This window comes from Etheostoma cragini, chromosome 24 (genome assembly GCF_013103735.1).
Source record: "Etheostoma cragini isolate CJK2018 chromosome 24, CSU_Ecrag_1.0, whole genome shotgun sequence".
In the NCBI taxonomy this organism is placed as follows: domain Eukaryota; kingdom Metazoa; phylum Chordata; class Actinopteri; order Perciformes; family Percidae; genus Etheostoma; species Etheostoma cragini.
In genome coordinates this window covers 9,717,919-9,734,279 of record NC_048430.1, presented here as the reverse complement: position 1 = coordinate 9,734,279, position 16,361 = coordinate 9,717,919, and the positions used below count along the sequence as shown (strand labels likewise).

At 39.6% G+C, this 16,361-nt stretch overlaps 1 protein-coding gene across 11 annotated transcripts in view; it reads right to left on the bottom strand.

Annotated features, from left to right (window-relative positions):
* LOC117939147 (dystrophin-like) overlaps positions 1-16,361 on the bottom strand; it is a 359,537-nt gene that overhangs the window by 108,059 nt on the left and 235,117 nt on the right. For all 11 annotated transcript variants that reach the window (XM_034864183.1, XM_034864184.1, XM_034864186.1 and 8 more), the window contains 9 exons: positions 12,989-13,111; positions 12,357-12,529; positions 12,057-12,192; positions 4,323-4,498; positions 2,996-3,143; positions 2,465-2,590; positions 1,054-1,203; positions 788-880; positions 433-532 (listed from right to left, as the gene is read on the bottom strand). In XM_034864183.1, coding sequence (XP_034720074.1) covers positions 433-532; positions 788-880; positions 1,054-1,203; positions 2,465-2,590; positions 2,996-3,143; positions 4,323-4,498; positions 12,057-12,192; positions 12,357-12,529; positions 12,989-13,111 — 1,225 coding nt within the window. The remainder of the gene's footprint in view (positions 1-432; positions 533-787; positions 881-1,053; positions 1,204-2,464; positions 2,591-2,995; positions 3,144-4,322; positions 4,499-12,056; positions 12,193-12,356; positions 12,530-12,988; positions 13,112-16,361) is intronic.

Here is a 16,361-nt window from a genome sequence, read left to right as displayed (position 1 = left end):
GATAGTGGATGGCTGCTAGCTGGCTGGGGGCTGACTGTGGATGTGTCCCCGGGCCGGGGCTGTAATGATAGTGGATGGTTGCTAGCTGGCTGGGGGCTGACTGTGGATGTGTCTCCAGGGCTGTAATGTCTATAAATAGAACCTAGCTTTAAAAAAATTGATGTTTTTTTAAACATCACAATATCATCATTAAAAATCTATGATCAAATATGTTTTGTATATTTAAGATATTTAAACCTCTGTCCTAAAATTAACCTAACCTCATATCTAACTCTAATCTTAAATCCTCTGAAGTTGCATCATTAAGGCTGGCAAAAATATCCATACAGCCATCCATCCAAAGTATAATTATTTCTTGCACTCAGAACTCTCTAACACACACTGAAACATACATGCCAACTGACACACCCGATGGAAAAAATTATGTCTTACTGGCTTTTTTGGCTACTAGCAGAGCAGCCATCCTCTCCTTATGCTGCCGCATCAGCTCCAGGATCACAGTCCAGTCTTCCCTTAGCTTGACATGCTTCACCTGTGTCACACACACGCACACACACACACACACACACACACACACACACACACAAACACACACACACACACACAAAATAATGCCTTGTTGACAAGAAAGATAATGATGATCAAGTTGTACAGATGTAATCAAAGTCGTTTCTTTTGATATGGCAATTTCAGTTGGTGGAATATAAAAAGCATACTCTATATGCCACAAGAATGCTGTTCCTTTCAATAAATGATAAATCATTGACGGGTTGTTTGATTTACTCACCTTGTCAGGTTGACTAGGACGACTGTACAGTTGATCAGCTCGCTCCAATGCAAACTCCACTTCTGGCTGTTTGACTTGCACTTCCTCAATGAGCTGAAGAAACAAAACAAATGCTAAATATAGCATGTAAGAGGTCTTGTTCAAAAGGACCAGCACTTGCTTTTTGGAAAATCTGTTTTTCAAAAACGGGTAAATGAAAAAAATAATTTTAGCCAATTTAGGCTTGAATGTTATGGTAATGTGTGTGTGTGTGTTTTTTTTCCCACCCTTGGTGGTGGCTCCTCAGGGCCATGCTCTAGCGTGGTCCTGGTACTGGACGCCCAGGCCGAGAGAGCGTCCAGCTGACCCTGGAACTTCTCCAGCTCCCGCAGTAGACCCTCAATCTCCAGCTGACGCTCAGGCAGAGCCTTGGACACCTAAAGAAAGACACGCTGTGGTTTATCAGGTACGTGCACTGGTACCACTTAATAATAATGGTATATCATGAATTCTTGCACGACTCCATGCAAGAAAAAGCATGCTTTATTCATTTAGTACTTCCTGGGCGATAAGTAATGTACAAGGATTAATAGTATCTCATTAAGGCAGCAACAATACAGTAATAATGCATTATTTTAGCTATTTGAATCGTCATGACTTCTGATTTATAAATGATGTTCATGTCTTTTTATAAAAACAGTCCCAGCAATTTTCATGTATTCTTTAAAAAAAAATTGTTATTATTAACTAAACATTACTTCTTTTATAACTTCATCATGGTTGTGGCTCTTCAAATAAAGTAAAGACTTCTAATTAACTTCAGCTGTTAAGAGGCGTTCACTTTTCAGTAAACCAACTAAAATTGGCCATGAAATTCATGATACAATCAATGCACGACTTCCTGCTTTAAATGTCTTCTCTCCTAGCTATCAGTTGTCTTTTCAGGCAAATGTGCAACCCTCGTCCTCCCCTTCCACCTCTGGTCCTCAACCACGGCAACCTGAGTCGCTTTCCGGCAGACAGCTCCATCACCAGTATCTAGGCTTCATCGGGGGGGATATGTTTGGCTTCTCTACCCCTTTAAAATATTGTTGACGATGGATTCTAATGCCCAAAGACTGTGCATGTGTTCTTATGCACATGTACAATAAATCTTTGCATATCTGCAACAAAGTCTTTTCTGATTGAAATGGTTCTAATGGCTATAAAATATGATATATGCTCGGATCAAACCACTTGTCATTGGGATTACTATGCAAGTAATGTTTAATCCAGTGTTTTTGTGACCCATACAACGGAGTTAAAGTCAGGATATCCCTGCTGCTTCAATCCACATTTACTACAGACTACAATAGCAGGTTTTCAGGACCTTTAACTAGTAAACTTGTCAGCAAACAGTTGCTTATTTGCGCATTAGGCAGACACAGAGTAACATTAGCATACATTTAGTGTGTGTGTGTCCACCTGATGAAGTCTAATATTCACTCTCTTTCAGCTCTGTTTTTAGTCTATATCAACGCCTTAGAAAAATTTATCTTTTTATCTGCTAAATGCTCCACTGTCAACATGTTCACCAGCTAGTCTGTCTGATGTTTTGGGCAACTACAAAACAAAATGATGTAGGTACAAATATAAATATTTACAGAATGCTGGAGTGATGTTAGTTGTAGCTTAACATTCACAGAGGAAGCTGCTGACCTGAGCCCAGCGAGTGTTGATGACCCTGATGTCTTTCTGTCTGTCAGCAGGAAGCGTTATCTGTTTGTGTCTGGAGTTCAGGTCCTCCATCGCCATCTTCTTGGCAGGAAGCTCCCCCACACGCGTCTGACACACAAACACACACACACGCACGCACGCACGCACGCACGAACACACACACACACACACACACACACACACACACACACACACACACACACACACACACACACACACACACACACACACACACACACACACACACACACACACACACACACAAACAAGACTGAATTTAATAAAAAATCATTGAAGCAGCTCAATGTAAACCCCAAGCACACATACACTCACACTAACAAAAAAAGTGTTTTCATGGCTGAATTTTAAAATGACTTATATAGCATCTCATTGGAAAACCATAAACCCAACACACACACACACACACACACACACACACACACACACACACACACACAACACACACACACACACACACAGACACAAACCAGCTGTGATGTGTCTCAATGGTACCTGGACTTTGCCCAGAGTGTCTCTGATGTGCTGTGGCTCTGCAGGCTGCAAAGGGATGTCAAGGATGCACTCTGCTTTGTCCAACCAGCCCAGCATGGAGCCCATGTTCTCCTGCAGCTCTGCAGTCGCCGTGCGTGCCTCTGCAGACCTGCAGGGGTAGAGGTTGACAGCAAGAAAAAAAGAGTGAAGGAGGGTGAGACGTGTTTGCAAGACAGGAATAGCCTCATGAAGTCCTGATGACACAGTTTTATAACACACACAACAGAGTGGGTCTCACTTTCACCCCAGGAGTTAAAAGGTAACTTTGGTATTTTTTAAACCGAAACCTATTTTCCCATGTTTTTGTATCGGAAATGGATTTTTGTTTTAAATTGGAATTTTGTCAATTGACGTCCACTAAAAAAGGCTAGTTCTTGCACTGCCATGCAGACTATTATCTTAAATGTCTGACAACATGGACATGTTTCCTACAGAGGTCAACCTTTTTGTTAAAGAATAAGAACCTTTTTGATTAGAATTAAACAGCCCTGAAATTTCTATTGCAAAACCCACCAGACTTTATTTAAATAAACTGAAATTTTATCATCGTAAAAACAACACCTTTTTAAAAGTTGACAGAAACAAAATAAAACTCAAAACCCTTCTTAGTTCGTTTTTTTGCCGTTCCAAATATCACCAAATATCAGAACTACTTTAGTTGAAATACAAAATTAATTCACCCATTTTTATGTGAAAATATGCTGACTCTTTACACACTAAAAGTACTGTTTATGTAAATGGAGTCTGGTGAGCTTGGTGATGGCGATTTTAGGGCCGGTTTTTGGTTAAACTAAAAGGATTTTCCACTATAACCAAAATGTCTATCTCTGTAGGAATCCTTTCCACAATGTTGTCAGACAAATAGAGTAATATTCTGAACCTGGCAAAAACAGGAAGTGGAAGGAAATTGATGCTGCCCATTTAACCTATAAGTTACATTGCAGCCTGGTTTGCGGCTGCTGCCTACATCCTTCTTGCTCAATGCTGGACTAATTTCAAAGATTTCTGTTCACATTAGCCACTTAGACATCTATGCATGGGGAAATAGGGTCCAGGTTAAAAAATACCATAATTACACACACTAAAAAAATCTATTAAAATTTTATTTTCTAAACAGACATTTATATTTAGCATTGCTGTGCTCCCCCTGTTATAACACAGCTCCCACTCTGGGGGAGCACACCCCAGTTTGGGACTCACTGATGTAAAGGCACTGTCAGGGGCGTTTGAAAGTGAGACAAACAAGTAATTTTTCATGAGCAGCAGCCACACACTCACACATACACACCTCCTCTTGTGCTCGTTGAGCTGCTTGCAGACGTTAGCCCAGCGAGTGTTGAGTAATTTGAGCTGTGTTCGGAGCCGCGATGCATCGTCTGGTGTGCTCAACTGACTGATGTCCTCTCCTACGGAGTTCACTCTACACAAAACCACTTCCTGAAGAGGTATGGCCTCCGTCAGGTCCTGCACGACACACACACACACACACACACACACACACACACACACACACACACACACACACACACACACACACAAACAAACAAACAAACAAACACACTGAGTAGCCTTTTCATTGTTTGGTCCATGTGGAATTTACCCTTTACATCACACTTAATGGTACATAACACTTTTATTTATGCTTTTTATCAATGTTTTTAACTTTTAAACAAGAGGCCATTAGCTTAGCTTTGAAAAATGGAATGGAAACTAGGGAAAAAGCTAGCCTGACTTGGTCCAAAGTTAAAAAATGAATTAAACCATTACAACTTTTATTTGTAAAACCTACATAATCAGAAAGGTTAAAGACACAATTTGCAGTTTTATGTGGAGTTACTGGCTTGAACCTTCTCTTGACTTGGCCAGTGGTTAATCTAAGCTAATCGCCTCTTGGCTTTAAATTTAGCGCAGGGACATGAGAAAGAAATTAAATTGATCTTCTCGACTACTTTCAGACAAGAGGTGGCATCAGCATATGCCTCAAAACATCAAACTATGCCTTTAAAGCTTTAATTATTAGGATATTATTTCCAACGTAAACCAACCATTTAAATCACATATCTTTATAATTGTATTTTGAGATTTACCAGAATAGGTTTCCATGCTTCCATTTTCCAAAAACACCATATTTTAGTTGTACTGCACCAAGCCGTGCAGATTTTGAACAGCTCACCCTAAAGCCTGCACGAATAACCTTTATAAAATCACGATCCTGATTCACCCTGTTCACGATTACATTTTTAAATAAATTTGATTGTAAAAATAGCTACTACTGTCTTCCGTAAGTTTCAAACATAGTCTGTATAAAATAGGTATCAAAGTGCTCCCAAGTGCTGCATGCTCTCCCTTCTCTTCATTGAGGCCTCTATGTTTACAGGCTTGTGGTGATGTGCAGAGTGCTATAGTTGCCAAAATAAAATCGATATTTTGTTTGGTTAAAATTAGGGAGTAAATTTGTCAATATCTTTTATAGAGCACATAACGTTAGTTTCCGACTGGGAACCCAGTATTCCAACATTCCAGGTAAAATTGAACAGAACAAACAACAGTCCATGCCCTTCGCCCGACTGAAAGTCGGAAGAAAGCGGCAGAGTCCTATTTGATTATGACTGTGTCAGATAAAAGCACCTTGCAGTGGAAGGTGGTAAAATAGGTGGATAGTTTATAACAGGGAACCATCCCACGGATTTAAAAGTATCCTACATTTGAGAAACAAACACATGGAGGCTAACGACAAGCCCCCTTTCCCCGAAACAGAAGCTAACCCCGGCTGGTAACGTTACGTGCATGGACGTATGGCTACGTAGGGCCGGCAGCATGACGGAGACAACCGCAGGAAAAAGACCACTACATGACCTGATACCTGGTTAGTAAATACGCAGGAACACAGCGGGGGGGGGGGGGGGAACGTGGCTCACAACTGTGTGAGTCGATTGACTTCAAAAAGTTCAACACTTTCTGTTGCCTACTTAGGTTTTTCTCCTGGAACTCGATAAACACATTCTGCTCTTACTGCTGCTTGTTGTATTGACTGTTTACATATCTAATATATCTTATATATCATATTACTTATCTGTGCTCATCATCATATGTACATTGTACTGGTGTTATTGTTGAATACATTGTAAATATGTGTTTCTAAAATTGCGTGATTTTGTTGTTGTTATTACACAATATGTTTTCTGACCTATTTGAATCCCCTGACTAATAACCCAGATTACAAAAAAGACTAAAACAAAAAAAAAACTAAACTGCATTTGAAAACAAAAATAAGAACAAAATAAAAATAAAAACTACTGAAAAATGCAAAACTATATTAACCTTGGTTTGGTACTGACATCTTTTGTCATGGTCAAAAAAATCGTGGCAGAGAATCGTGATGTCAATTCTAAGCAAAGAAAAAAATCGTGATTAGTATTTTTCCCCAAATCGTGCAGGCCTACTCACCCGGGGACTGGAGGCAGAGGACATTCAGAAACCGTATCTCACTCAAAATGACAAGTTTGTGCGTGTGTGGTAGCACCAGAGACACAAAATAATAATAATTTGATAATATGGGCACTTCAAGGTTGGGGTAAGTTTTCACTAAGTTATTGAGAATGCAATGTGTATCCCCCACACGTGTATCAATACCAACTGAATAAATATATCTGAGTGTGTGTTCGTACACTGGGGGAATGGGAGTGGGTGCGGTTCAGGTAGCAGCTTGCGATTTGATGTACCAGATGGTTCTCTGTCTGTCTCTATGCAAACTCTCTTACTCTCTCTCACTTGCTTGCTCACACAGACACACACACACACACACGCACACGCACACGCACACGCACACACATACACGCGCACACACACACATACAAAGGTTGGCACATGAATGGCACTTGGACACTGCATCCTTGCTGTGCAGGTGGACATTCAGAGCTGATCACAGCAGCCCAAAGTGGATTGGACATATCTGATGATGGATAATACAACACACACACACACACACACACACACACACACACACACACACACACGAACATAACAATACTTTATATGCGAGGTTGAGTGCATCAGTGAGCGAATGAAACTTACCGAGACATCTGTGAAAAGAACCCCTCATACAAAGTAATTCCTTATAAAATATTCATCTAAGTCTTGGTAATGCAAAAACCCATTGTTCTACACTTGTGTTAAATTGCTTTTCTAATCCTTCAATTTCAGCTTTTGGGGTTGATGTAACACTGAAATGTCAAATTTGATGACATAATATTGTTACATGAGGCTTAAAGAGGAAAGTGTTCTGTTTGTGTTTGTGTGTGTGTGTGTGTGTGTGTGTTATTGACCACACAGACATTAAATGTCATGCTGTGTTGTCATGATGCCATATAATGTCATGCCATTTTAGGGGTTATTATTTCATGTTATCAACAAATGTCATCAAATCAAATCAATATTTTGACATGTTGTCATGTTTCATTATGTCTATGACATCATTATATCAGAAGTGGGTAGTAATTTAGAAGAAGATTCTTTTATTTGTCATTTCTATGCACTGCACTGAAAGGAAAATGTGTTTCACACATACACAAGTCAGTTAATAAATCAGTGCAAGACAACTTTAAAATTCTAAGCTAATAAATAAAGCACTTAATAATTTATAGTTTAAAATATTTTAAAGGAAAAGTCTCTTATTTGCAGTTCACATTTTCGGTTTAAGCAGTCTGGTTGCTGTGGAAAAGAAGCTGTTTAACAGCCATGTAGTCCTTTGATTAGATACTTCTGTATCTTTCCCCGGACTGCATGAGTGCAAACGAATGGCGAATGCGGTGCAACCAGTAACCAGTAACACAGCTCAAGCACGGAGTTCGGCGTTCGACTGGCCTTGAATGTTTTCTGAAGATGGCGCCTGCCTGCCTACTTGAACGGTACTGTTTTTATAAACTATCTTTTTAATAAACTGGTACACTTACAATGTTCTCAGTGCTTCAGTTTACTTTACTAGTGCCCTGGCGACTAGCGTTATAAGCTAATTAGTGGTTTGGAATAAAACTGGTCACATTTGATTAGCATGGAAACATATTGCAGAGAACGGTCGACTTGGTACACATGTGTTATTAACACCTAGGTTTTGCGCCGGATTTTTCCTTTACTGATGCTGTACGCACAAAAGTATTCCGTGTGGATGATATCCTGTTCAGTTTGTGTCTTTTTTTCTCTGAGAATCATCTTAATGACAACATGGTCATCGCTGGTATGGGATCCTCTTTGATAGGTTGAATATTCCTTCTGCATGTATCCAAATGTATTTTCATATTTTTGAAACCTTCTCTAAAGTATCTCTTGAGAGTGACCTGTCTTCTGGAAACTGAAGGTAACGAGTCAGGGGCCCTGAGCATGAGAAATGGTCAAGATCCAGATGTGAAAGGGGTGAAATCATAACAGGATGGGGCCCTGAAAGAGTCCCCGTCATAAAGTGACAATGACACACTTAGGATGTTTATCGGGGACCAGAGTTGCAGAGGCCCACAAGAGTAGTGGTGTCTGATGATGAGAATCTTGTGATTCTAGTTAGGAACGGAGGTCCTCTCTTTGAGCAGTGCATCTGATTGAATGTCAACCATTCTTCCTTTCCATAAAAGTTTGTTAACTGTGTGAATAAAGCGGCATTTAATCTAATGTAATGGGATTCGTCATGTATGAAGTCTTCTCCATCATTTCCGAGTCTCACCCTACATCACTCTTCAGCCTGCGGAGAGAGTGAAGGCGCTGTTGGGCATGCTTAATGGCAGCTGTGGTGTTGTCCTTGAAGGCCAGCTCATCTGTCAAATGGATCCCCAGGAACTTTGTGCTATGAAGCCTCTCCACCTCGCAGCCATTGATGGTCAGTGGGAGATGATGCCGGTGACCAGACTTCCGTTACTATCTCCTTAGTCTAGAGGGCAAGGCTGTTTTGTTGCATCTGCCCCACCTCTTATCTTTAGGCCGACTCGTCATTGTTGGTAATGACAGCTATGGGGAACTTTATGATATAGTTGGTGTTGAAACTAGCAGAACAGTCAACCATCAGCAGTGTAAACAATAATGGGCTCAGTACACCCGTGTGGTGCTCCTGTGCTTACTGTGGTTGTTTTACTCTGACTGTCTGACAGCTCTGTCAAAACGTCCATGATTCATCTGCATCCATCATTCCCAGCAACAACTTATCAATGAGCTGTTAGGGCAACATTGTGGTAAAAGCAGAGCTGAAGTCAATTAGGAGGATCCTGGCATAAGTGTTCTTGTTTTCCAGATGAAGCATGGGGAGATGGCATCCTTCGTAGACCGGTTCGCTCTGTAGGCTAATTGCAATGGGTTCAGATTGGTTGGGAGGCATGACTTGATGTGATTCATAACAAGCCGCTCAAAGTATTTAATGGGTAAGGGGGGCGCGTCAAGGCTACAGTGCGGTAGACATTCATGGAGGCTGCATTTGGCGCCATGGTGGTGCTCTTGAAAAAGATACTTTTGTTAACAATGTCTTCCATGCGATTCCAGAAGCTTTTTAGTCCAGTCTGGAACTAAAGTAACTTTTTACAATAAATCCATATTTGCAAGTTACTAATGTATGATATCTCTCCATCGCTTAAAGGTAGGGTACTTCTGATTGCTAAAATCTGGACCTCTCCTAAGAAGTTTTCTGTGTGACCGTATGCCTCCAAAAGCTCTGTAATCCAGTGTGTAACTGCAGTGTCTTTTTGGAGACTTTTTACAATAAGTCCAAAGGATAACAGTTATTTTGGCCATCTTGGCTCCCAGAATGTTGTCAGGTGAGTGTGTCGACCAATCAGAAGCTTTCTTACTGACTCTTCTTTGGTGTTTTTATTTGCAAATTGCCGATGCTGCCACTTTCCTGACTGTATTACTTTGTTGCCATGTATACTAACGTAAAACAAATGTGCATTCATTTATTACAGGTATGTAACAGCATACCTGTAATAAATGATGCATAGATTCTCAGTGTAGAGCTTCAGGGCATTCAGGCAGCGTTGAAAGTGAGTGTGATATGACCTCATGATATCTCATAGCAAACAGGAAATACATTTGACATGGCATTTCTGACTATTCTGGGGGAAAATCTATTTTTTTTTTTTTTTATGTGTTAGTGGTTATTTTTGTTTCCCCTGATTGCCACAACTTGGTAAAACAATTTTCAAAGCCAAAAGCACCTTTTCTATTATTGTTCTCTGTGTGTTTTCAATTTGATGACTATAACTTGATTAGCATAACAACCTCTTGAAAATCACTTGAAAATATATGACTTTCTCGCCTAAATTTATACCCTTAAAAAAGTGCTGCTGTTTCCACATGCTTTGGCCCTCTGGGATGACCCTGAGTTCATTGGGAAGTTAACACTCTCGACTTGTTGTTTCTAGTGGCAGTGTGACACTAGGCCTTACCGACACAGAGCTACAGAGGTTAGAACACAGAATTTCTATTTCCGTCCAAGTAAATCATCTGAAAAATTAATAAAAAGCACTACTGTAAGCATATTACATGGGCTACATACTAAAACAGTACTCTAGCCTCATGTCTCAACTTAGAACAGAAAAAATCCAGAAAAAAATGACTTATAAAATGGATTTTGTATGAATGTATTTCTACAGATGTGTCTGTGCGTTTGTCTTATTTCTTATTTCTAAAAAAGCCAAAAAAGTGCTAAATACAAAACTTCTGAAATACAAAAACACATCCACATCACTCACAGATATGTCTGAAAGAAGTACATACATAGATTTATAGAAATATGTCATCATAATTTCATGAAATGTTGAAATGCCATCAGAAGGCCATATTTTTCACTTCAGACAGCTGTAAAAGAGCACAGGTATAGTTTTTGGGTATCAATCAACACGTCTTCTTATTGGCTACACAGGGATGCCAGTTTTATGACCTTATCTTCTAATTCGTGGGCTCCACTGTCAATCTTTCCCAGGTGGGCCCAATGGCAACTGTGCGATATCATTGGCTTAGCTTGAGGGTATCTCTTGATAGGCTGATGCTATTGGCTGGGAACAAGGTTCATTGCGATCTGTAGAATTCACAGATTGTAATGGTGTGTCGCACAGGGAAAACGTTACAAGCTATAGAAACCGAGAAATGATGCACTCTCTAGATTTCTGAACGTCGAAACTTGGCCAGAAACTACAAGATTGTGAGGGGACCAGATAATTATGGATTACAAGGCTTGGATATTCTAATTCCTTGGAGTGTTTGCGATTTAGGAAATCAACGTTTATGAATATCTTTCACCGCTGTGGATAAAGACACGAGGACAAAGGTAGGGATGCACGCTCGATTTAGACAGAAACGGCGCAGTGTTTCTTAACTTCATAACATGATTATAACCGCTGTAAGTCACCTTATCCTTTGTGCGGGGGCTTGATGGAATCACAAGACTTTAAGCTTTCTAATGATGTGCTGCATGACCGTGTTGGTGACGATTTAATGCTTGCAATTCATAAAAAACAATTCATGAAAACACGTTGTGGAAACCAGGGGACCCAAATATTGCAAAATAAAAAGTAGCTCAGACCCCAGAGCAAGCGATAATGATTAGCAAAATTGTCCAGGTATATTTTTCAGCTAATTATTTAATCAGGAGATGATAATATAATGTCTTACAGCAAATAGACCATGAATACATTTTAAGGATACATTTAGATGTCATGTATCATGTCTTGATATGATTTGCCAGGTCATGATATATCACACATATTGTTAGGTCATGTCATGTGCTACCTCATCCTACTGTGACAGGAAGTTTGTGTTTTTATGTAATCAGTTTGGGCAGAAAACTAAGAAAAACAAAGATGAAAGTGATTGGACTTGTGTACCTTGCTCAAGGGTACTTCAGCAGTGATGATAGCCACTGTAGACGAAATATGCAGTTTTCTGTGTACAATCAACCACACCTTTGTGCAAATCTGTCTTGTATTAGTAATGCTTGTGTCTCTGGTTAAAAATGTGTGTGTGTCTGTGTGAGTGTGTGTGTGTGTGTTACCCTGAGGTGCTGTCTCTGTCCTGCTGGCTCACTTTCAGCCAGTCTCAAATGGTTCTCAGCGTCATTCAGCCACTTCTCCATCGCCTTCTGATCCGAAACAAACTTCTGCCACTTCGAATTGCAATCCTGCCAACGCCTTGACAAACACACAAGCGCACACAAGCGCGCACACACACACACACACACACACACACACAAACACACACACACACACACACACACACACAGATTTTCATTTAAATATGTGCAAAAAATGAGCCAATATTCATGTTATCATGTACATCGCTCTCCCGTTCTTACTTCAGTCTGTCTTGGTAGAGCTTATTCAGTTTGTCCCAGTTAGTATTGAGGAGGGTGGTGGTCTCCTGGATCTTGTGACCCTCCAGAGGCCGAGCTCCAGACACCATCTCTTCTCTGCGGGCCACTGCTCCAGCCACAGGGCATCTCAACTCGTCGATGCTCCCTTTCACCTCCTATTTGGTAAGTCACATTGTTACCTTTGGACAGAGCCAGTCCAGCAGTTTGCCCTTGCTTCTAGTCTTTATGGTAATCTAAGCTAGGTGGCTGGAACTTCATGTTAAACAGATTTGTGTCACTGTTCTAATGTAATTCTCTGCCAAAAAGCAAATAAGCGTATTTTCCAAAATGTTGAACTATTCCTTTAAATGTACATTTACTTTACAGCCTCTTTCTCATTTGCATGAAAGCCTTGTATCCCACCCTCTTTCTATCAGCAGTGATATATATATATATATATATATATATATATATATATATATATATATATATATACACACTGTATATTCTTCATTAAATTATTACCTACTGCCGGATAAATAAAATTTATTTAATTTATTTATTATTTAATAATAAAATTATTTCCTAAGAAATATTGTCTGTGGCTTTCAGATAGAAACAAAAGCCGGGCTGACCTTCAGGCAATGCTCTTGTTGAGGCAGGTTATAATAAGCTGCAGGCCAGTATTCAGGGGAGTTCAGCTTGAAGTCCGTCTCTGACACTGAACGCAGCAATGCCTGCAGCTCTGTTAGGTACCCCTGGACAACAAATATTTACAGACACACAAAGAATAAAGAGGGATCAGAAAACAGAAATTCAATGATTTAAAGCAAGAAAAATAATGCTTAATGCCAGGTTTGTTAGTATGTTGCATACATGTTACTGCTAGCTTTAAGGTAAAAATAAATCCTATTTTCACCTGAGTAAGCAATCAATCTGGGACTTCAATTATTAAATAAGTTCACTGGATGTCATGGAAATTTTATGTAATTAAAAAAATGAATATAGAGAATATTTAAATCAGATCTATAGAAAACATAAATTTTCTATGAACAAAAGTATAATTTTTTTGTAGTGATTGATATAAAAAACCTATTAACATTACTTACTGTGTATACATTTTAGATGATGAATTTTAAACTTTAACAAACAAAGAACCAGATTGTTTAAAGGTGGTGTGATACCTTGTGATCTCTCACAGAAGATTTCGCCTCAAGCACATTATTAATCCCTATTGTATATATATCATTATCACATTCAAGCTTGTATTGACTCACTGTGAATGTATTTTAGCCTTTGATTATGAATCAACTCTTGAAACAGCTATTTTATTGTAATGTAATATTTCCCCTGATCATAATATATCATACTCTAACTCAACAAGACAAATCAACCTGCCTCTACCACTGGAGCTCCTGTCCATAGTGCAGAGATCCTGGGGTATTCACACTCAACGCTGATAATTTCACCGCATTGTTATGCTTCTGTCACCTGAGAAATCACTTCTCCTGTCAAATTAAATTTTTTAATTAACCCAAAATAAAAACACTAATAAGCATTATTAGCATCTTTACAGATTGTAAATGATTGCTGCTGGCCTTACTGAGCCACTTCTAGGTTTAACTGGTGGGACTAGGGCTGCACGATTATTGCCAAAATGATAATCACAATTATTTTGATCAATATTGCGATTAATTATCATGATTATTCGTTGATTTTAACCAAAACAAATTTTATATACGGTGCGATGGAGGTATGCTACTCACAGAGTGACGGCTGACTCCTTATGAATGGGTTTAGTACGGGTTGAATGGCGGGTCAGAGGAGTTACACAATTGGTGTGTATGAAATGTCTGTATCAGCACTGCGCTACATTTTTATGAACTATTATATTCTGTTTTTTTTCGCCGCAAAATTAAACCATATTGATATAAAAAACAATGCTTTGTTTGTGGTGAAGCAGTGGATGCGAGGACTATAGGTGCACTTGTGTAACCTACGAAAAATATTAATGTCACCCCAGAGCCCTGTGAGGTAACAGACACTAACTAGCACCCTAGAGTCCGGTAAGCTAACAGACACTAACTAGCACCCTAGGGCCCTGTGAGGTAATAGACACTAACTAGCAACCTGGGGCACTGTGAGGTAAGAGACACTAACTAGCACCCTAGAGCCCTGTGAGGTAAGAGACACAAACTAGCACCCTAGGGCCCTGTGAGGTAATGGACACTAACTAGCACCCTAGGGCCCTGTGAGGTAAGAGACACTAACTAGCACCCTAGGGCCCTGTGAGGTAAGAGACACTAACTAGCACCCTAGGGCCCTGTGAGATAACAGACACTAACTAGCACCCTAGGGCCCTGTAAGGTAACAGACACTAACTAGCACCCTAGGGCCCTGTGAGCTAACAGACACTAACTAGCACTTGTCACTGCTGTTGTCTGAAAAACAACACAGACGGGACAAACTGTTGCATTTTCTGGTAAACTGGTAAATCTTGTGACCGACGTGAGACAGACTGCATCTGGTGTGGAATTTTACTCCCGTTACTCTGTCCTCTGTGACTGTCTACATCTAGAACAAGCGAGCGATCAATTTGCCAAGAAATCCTGACTTTTATTTTCTATGGTTCAGACACCATAAACCTACATGTCTCATAATGCCATTACCCCAAACTTGATTGCATCTTTTATTAATTCCTCTGTGTCTGGTTCATGACCACTTTGAAACTCTATACCAGTTTGTAACGCATGCTTTTAGTTAAATCTGTAGTATAAAGGCCAAAGCCAAGAGGACCCCGATGACATCCCTATGACATCATCCCGGTTATTTCCTCAGACTTGACAAAGCTCCTTCAGAGCCACAGGAGACATTTTACAAATGTTTTCACAGACTCGTTGGTAGTCTACTCATCATGGTCAGAAATTGACATGTGAAATTGTCGCCCCCTGCCTTTGCACAGCAGTATGGTCATTAAAGAAAGTTTATTCCAACATCACATTACACATTACAGTACTGTAAATGTTTGACAAAGTGAAATAGAAGGCTGGAGTTTTGAGTGACTGCTGACTATTATTATTGTGCCTGCTGCAGACAAAGAGCTCTGTCATACTGGATTTCAATGGAGTAAAGTATGTACTGTAATGGTGCAGAGATGAAAGTAATAGCTCAAATTCTTGCTCTTGGGGGAAATTGTTGGTTTTCTGTAAATTATAGAGTGTGGTCTATACCTACTTTATCTGTAAAGGGTCATGAGATAACTTCTGTTATTTGACACAATAAATAAAACAGAATTGAACATTTTGCTGAGAGCCAGATTAAAAGATCAATATCCCTAATGTCTGTGTGTTGAATATGAAATATGAAGAGCAGTCAATTACTTTAGCTTACCAAAACTTAACCCCAAGTTGTCATTTTGGCACTTTGGTTGATGTTTGGATAAAACAAAAGATAAAACAAGGTTCTGTATTGTGCATTTCAACCACAGTAGTTAGTTGTTTCCCCAGCTTACAGTCTTGCTAAATTAGGCTAAGTGGATGCAGCTTCATATTTAGTGATACTGATCTTTGCATCCACATTTTGCATCGGAATACTTTTTTTTAAAATGTTAAGCTATTCCTTTGAACATTTATATTGTACCTGCAAACTAATCTCTAAACCGTAAAGCATTGCTACTAGGGTTCAAGGGTTATGACGAGAAACGGGAAATTAAATTAAATAAAAAGCGCACGTCTATTGTAGTCACACAGTAACATTGATACAGGCAACGGTGCTGTAATGTAGCTACGGTACGATAAAGGCTCACTAAATTCATTACGCAGCAGTAGAGCGTTTTCTATCTGCAGCGAATAGTGTCACAAAAATCCAAAACCGCCTGTCGATTAACGCTCTCTGTTTTTTGAAAGCACACTTCCAGAAGTAAAAGAAAGGGCAGGGTGAGAATGCATTGTAAACTAAAAGGAATATGCAGTCTTAGTTGTAACGAGTTCAATGCAATGCTGATATTGC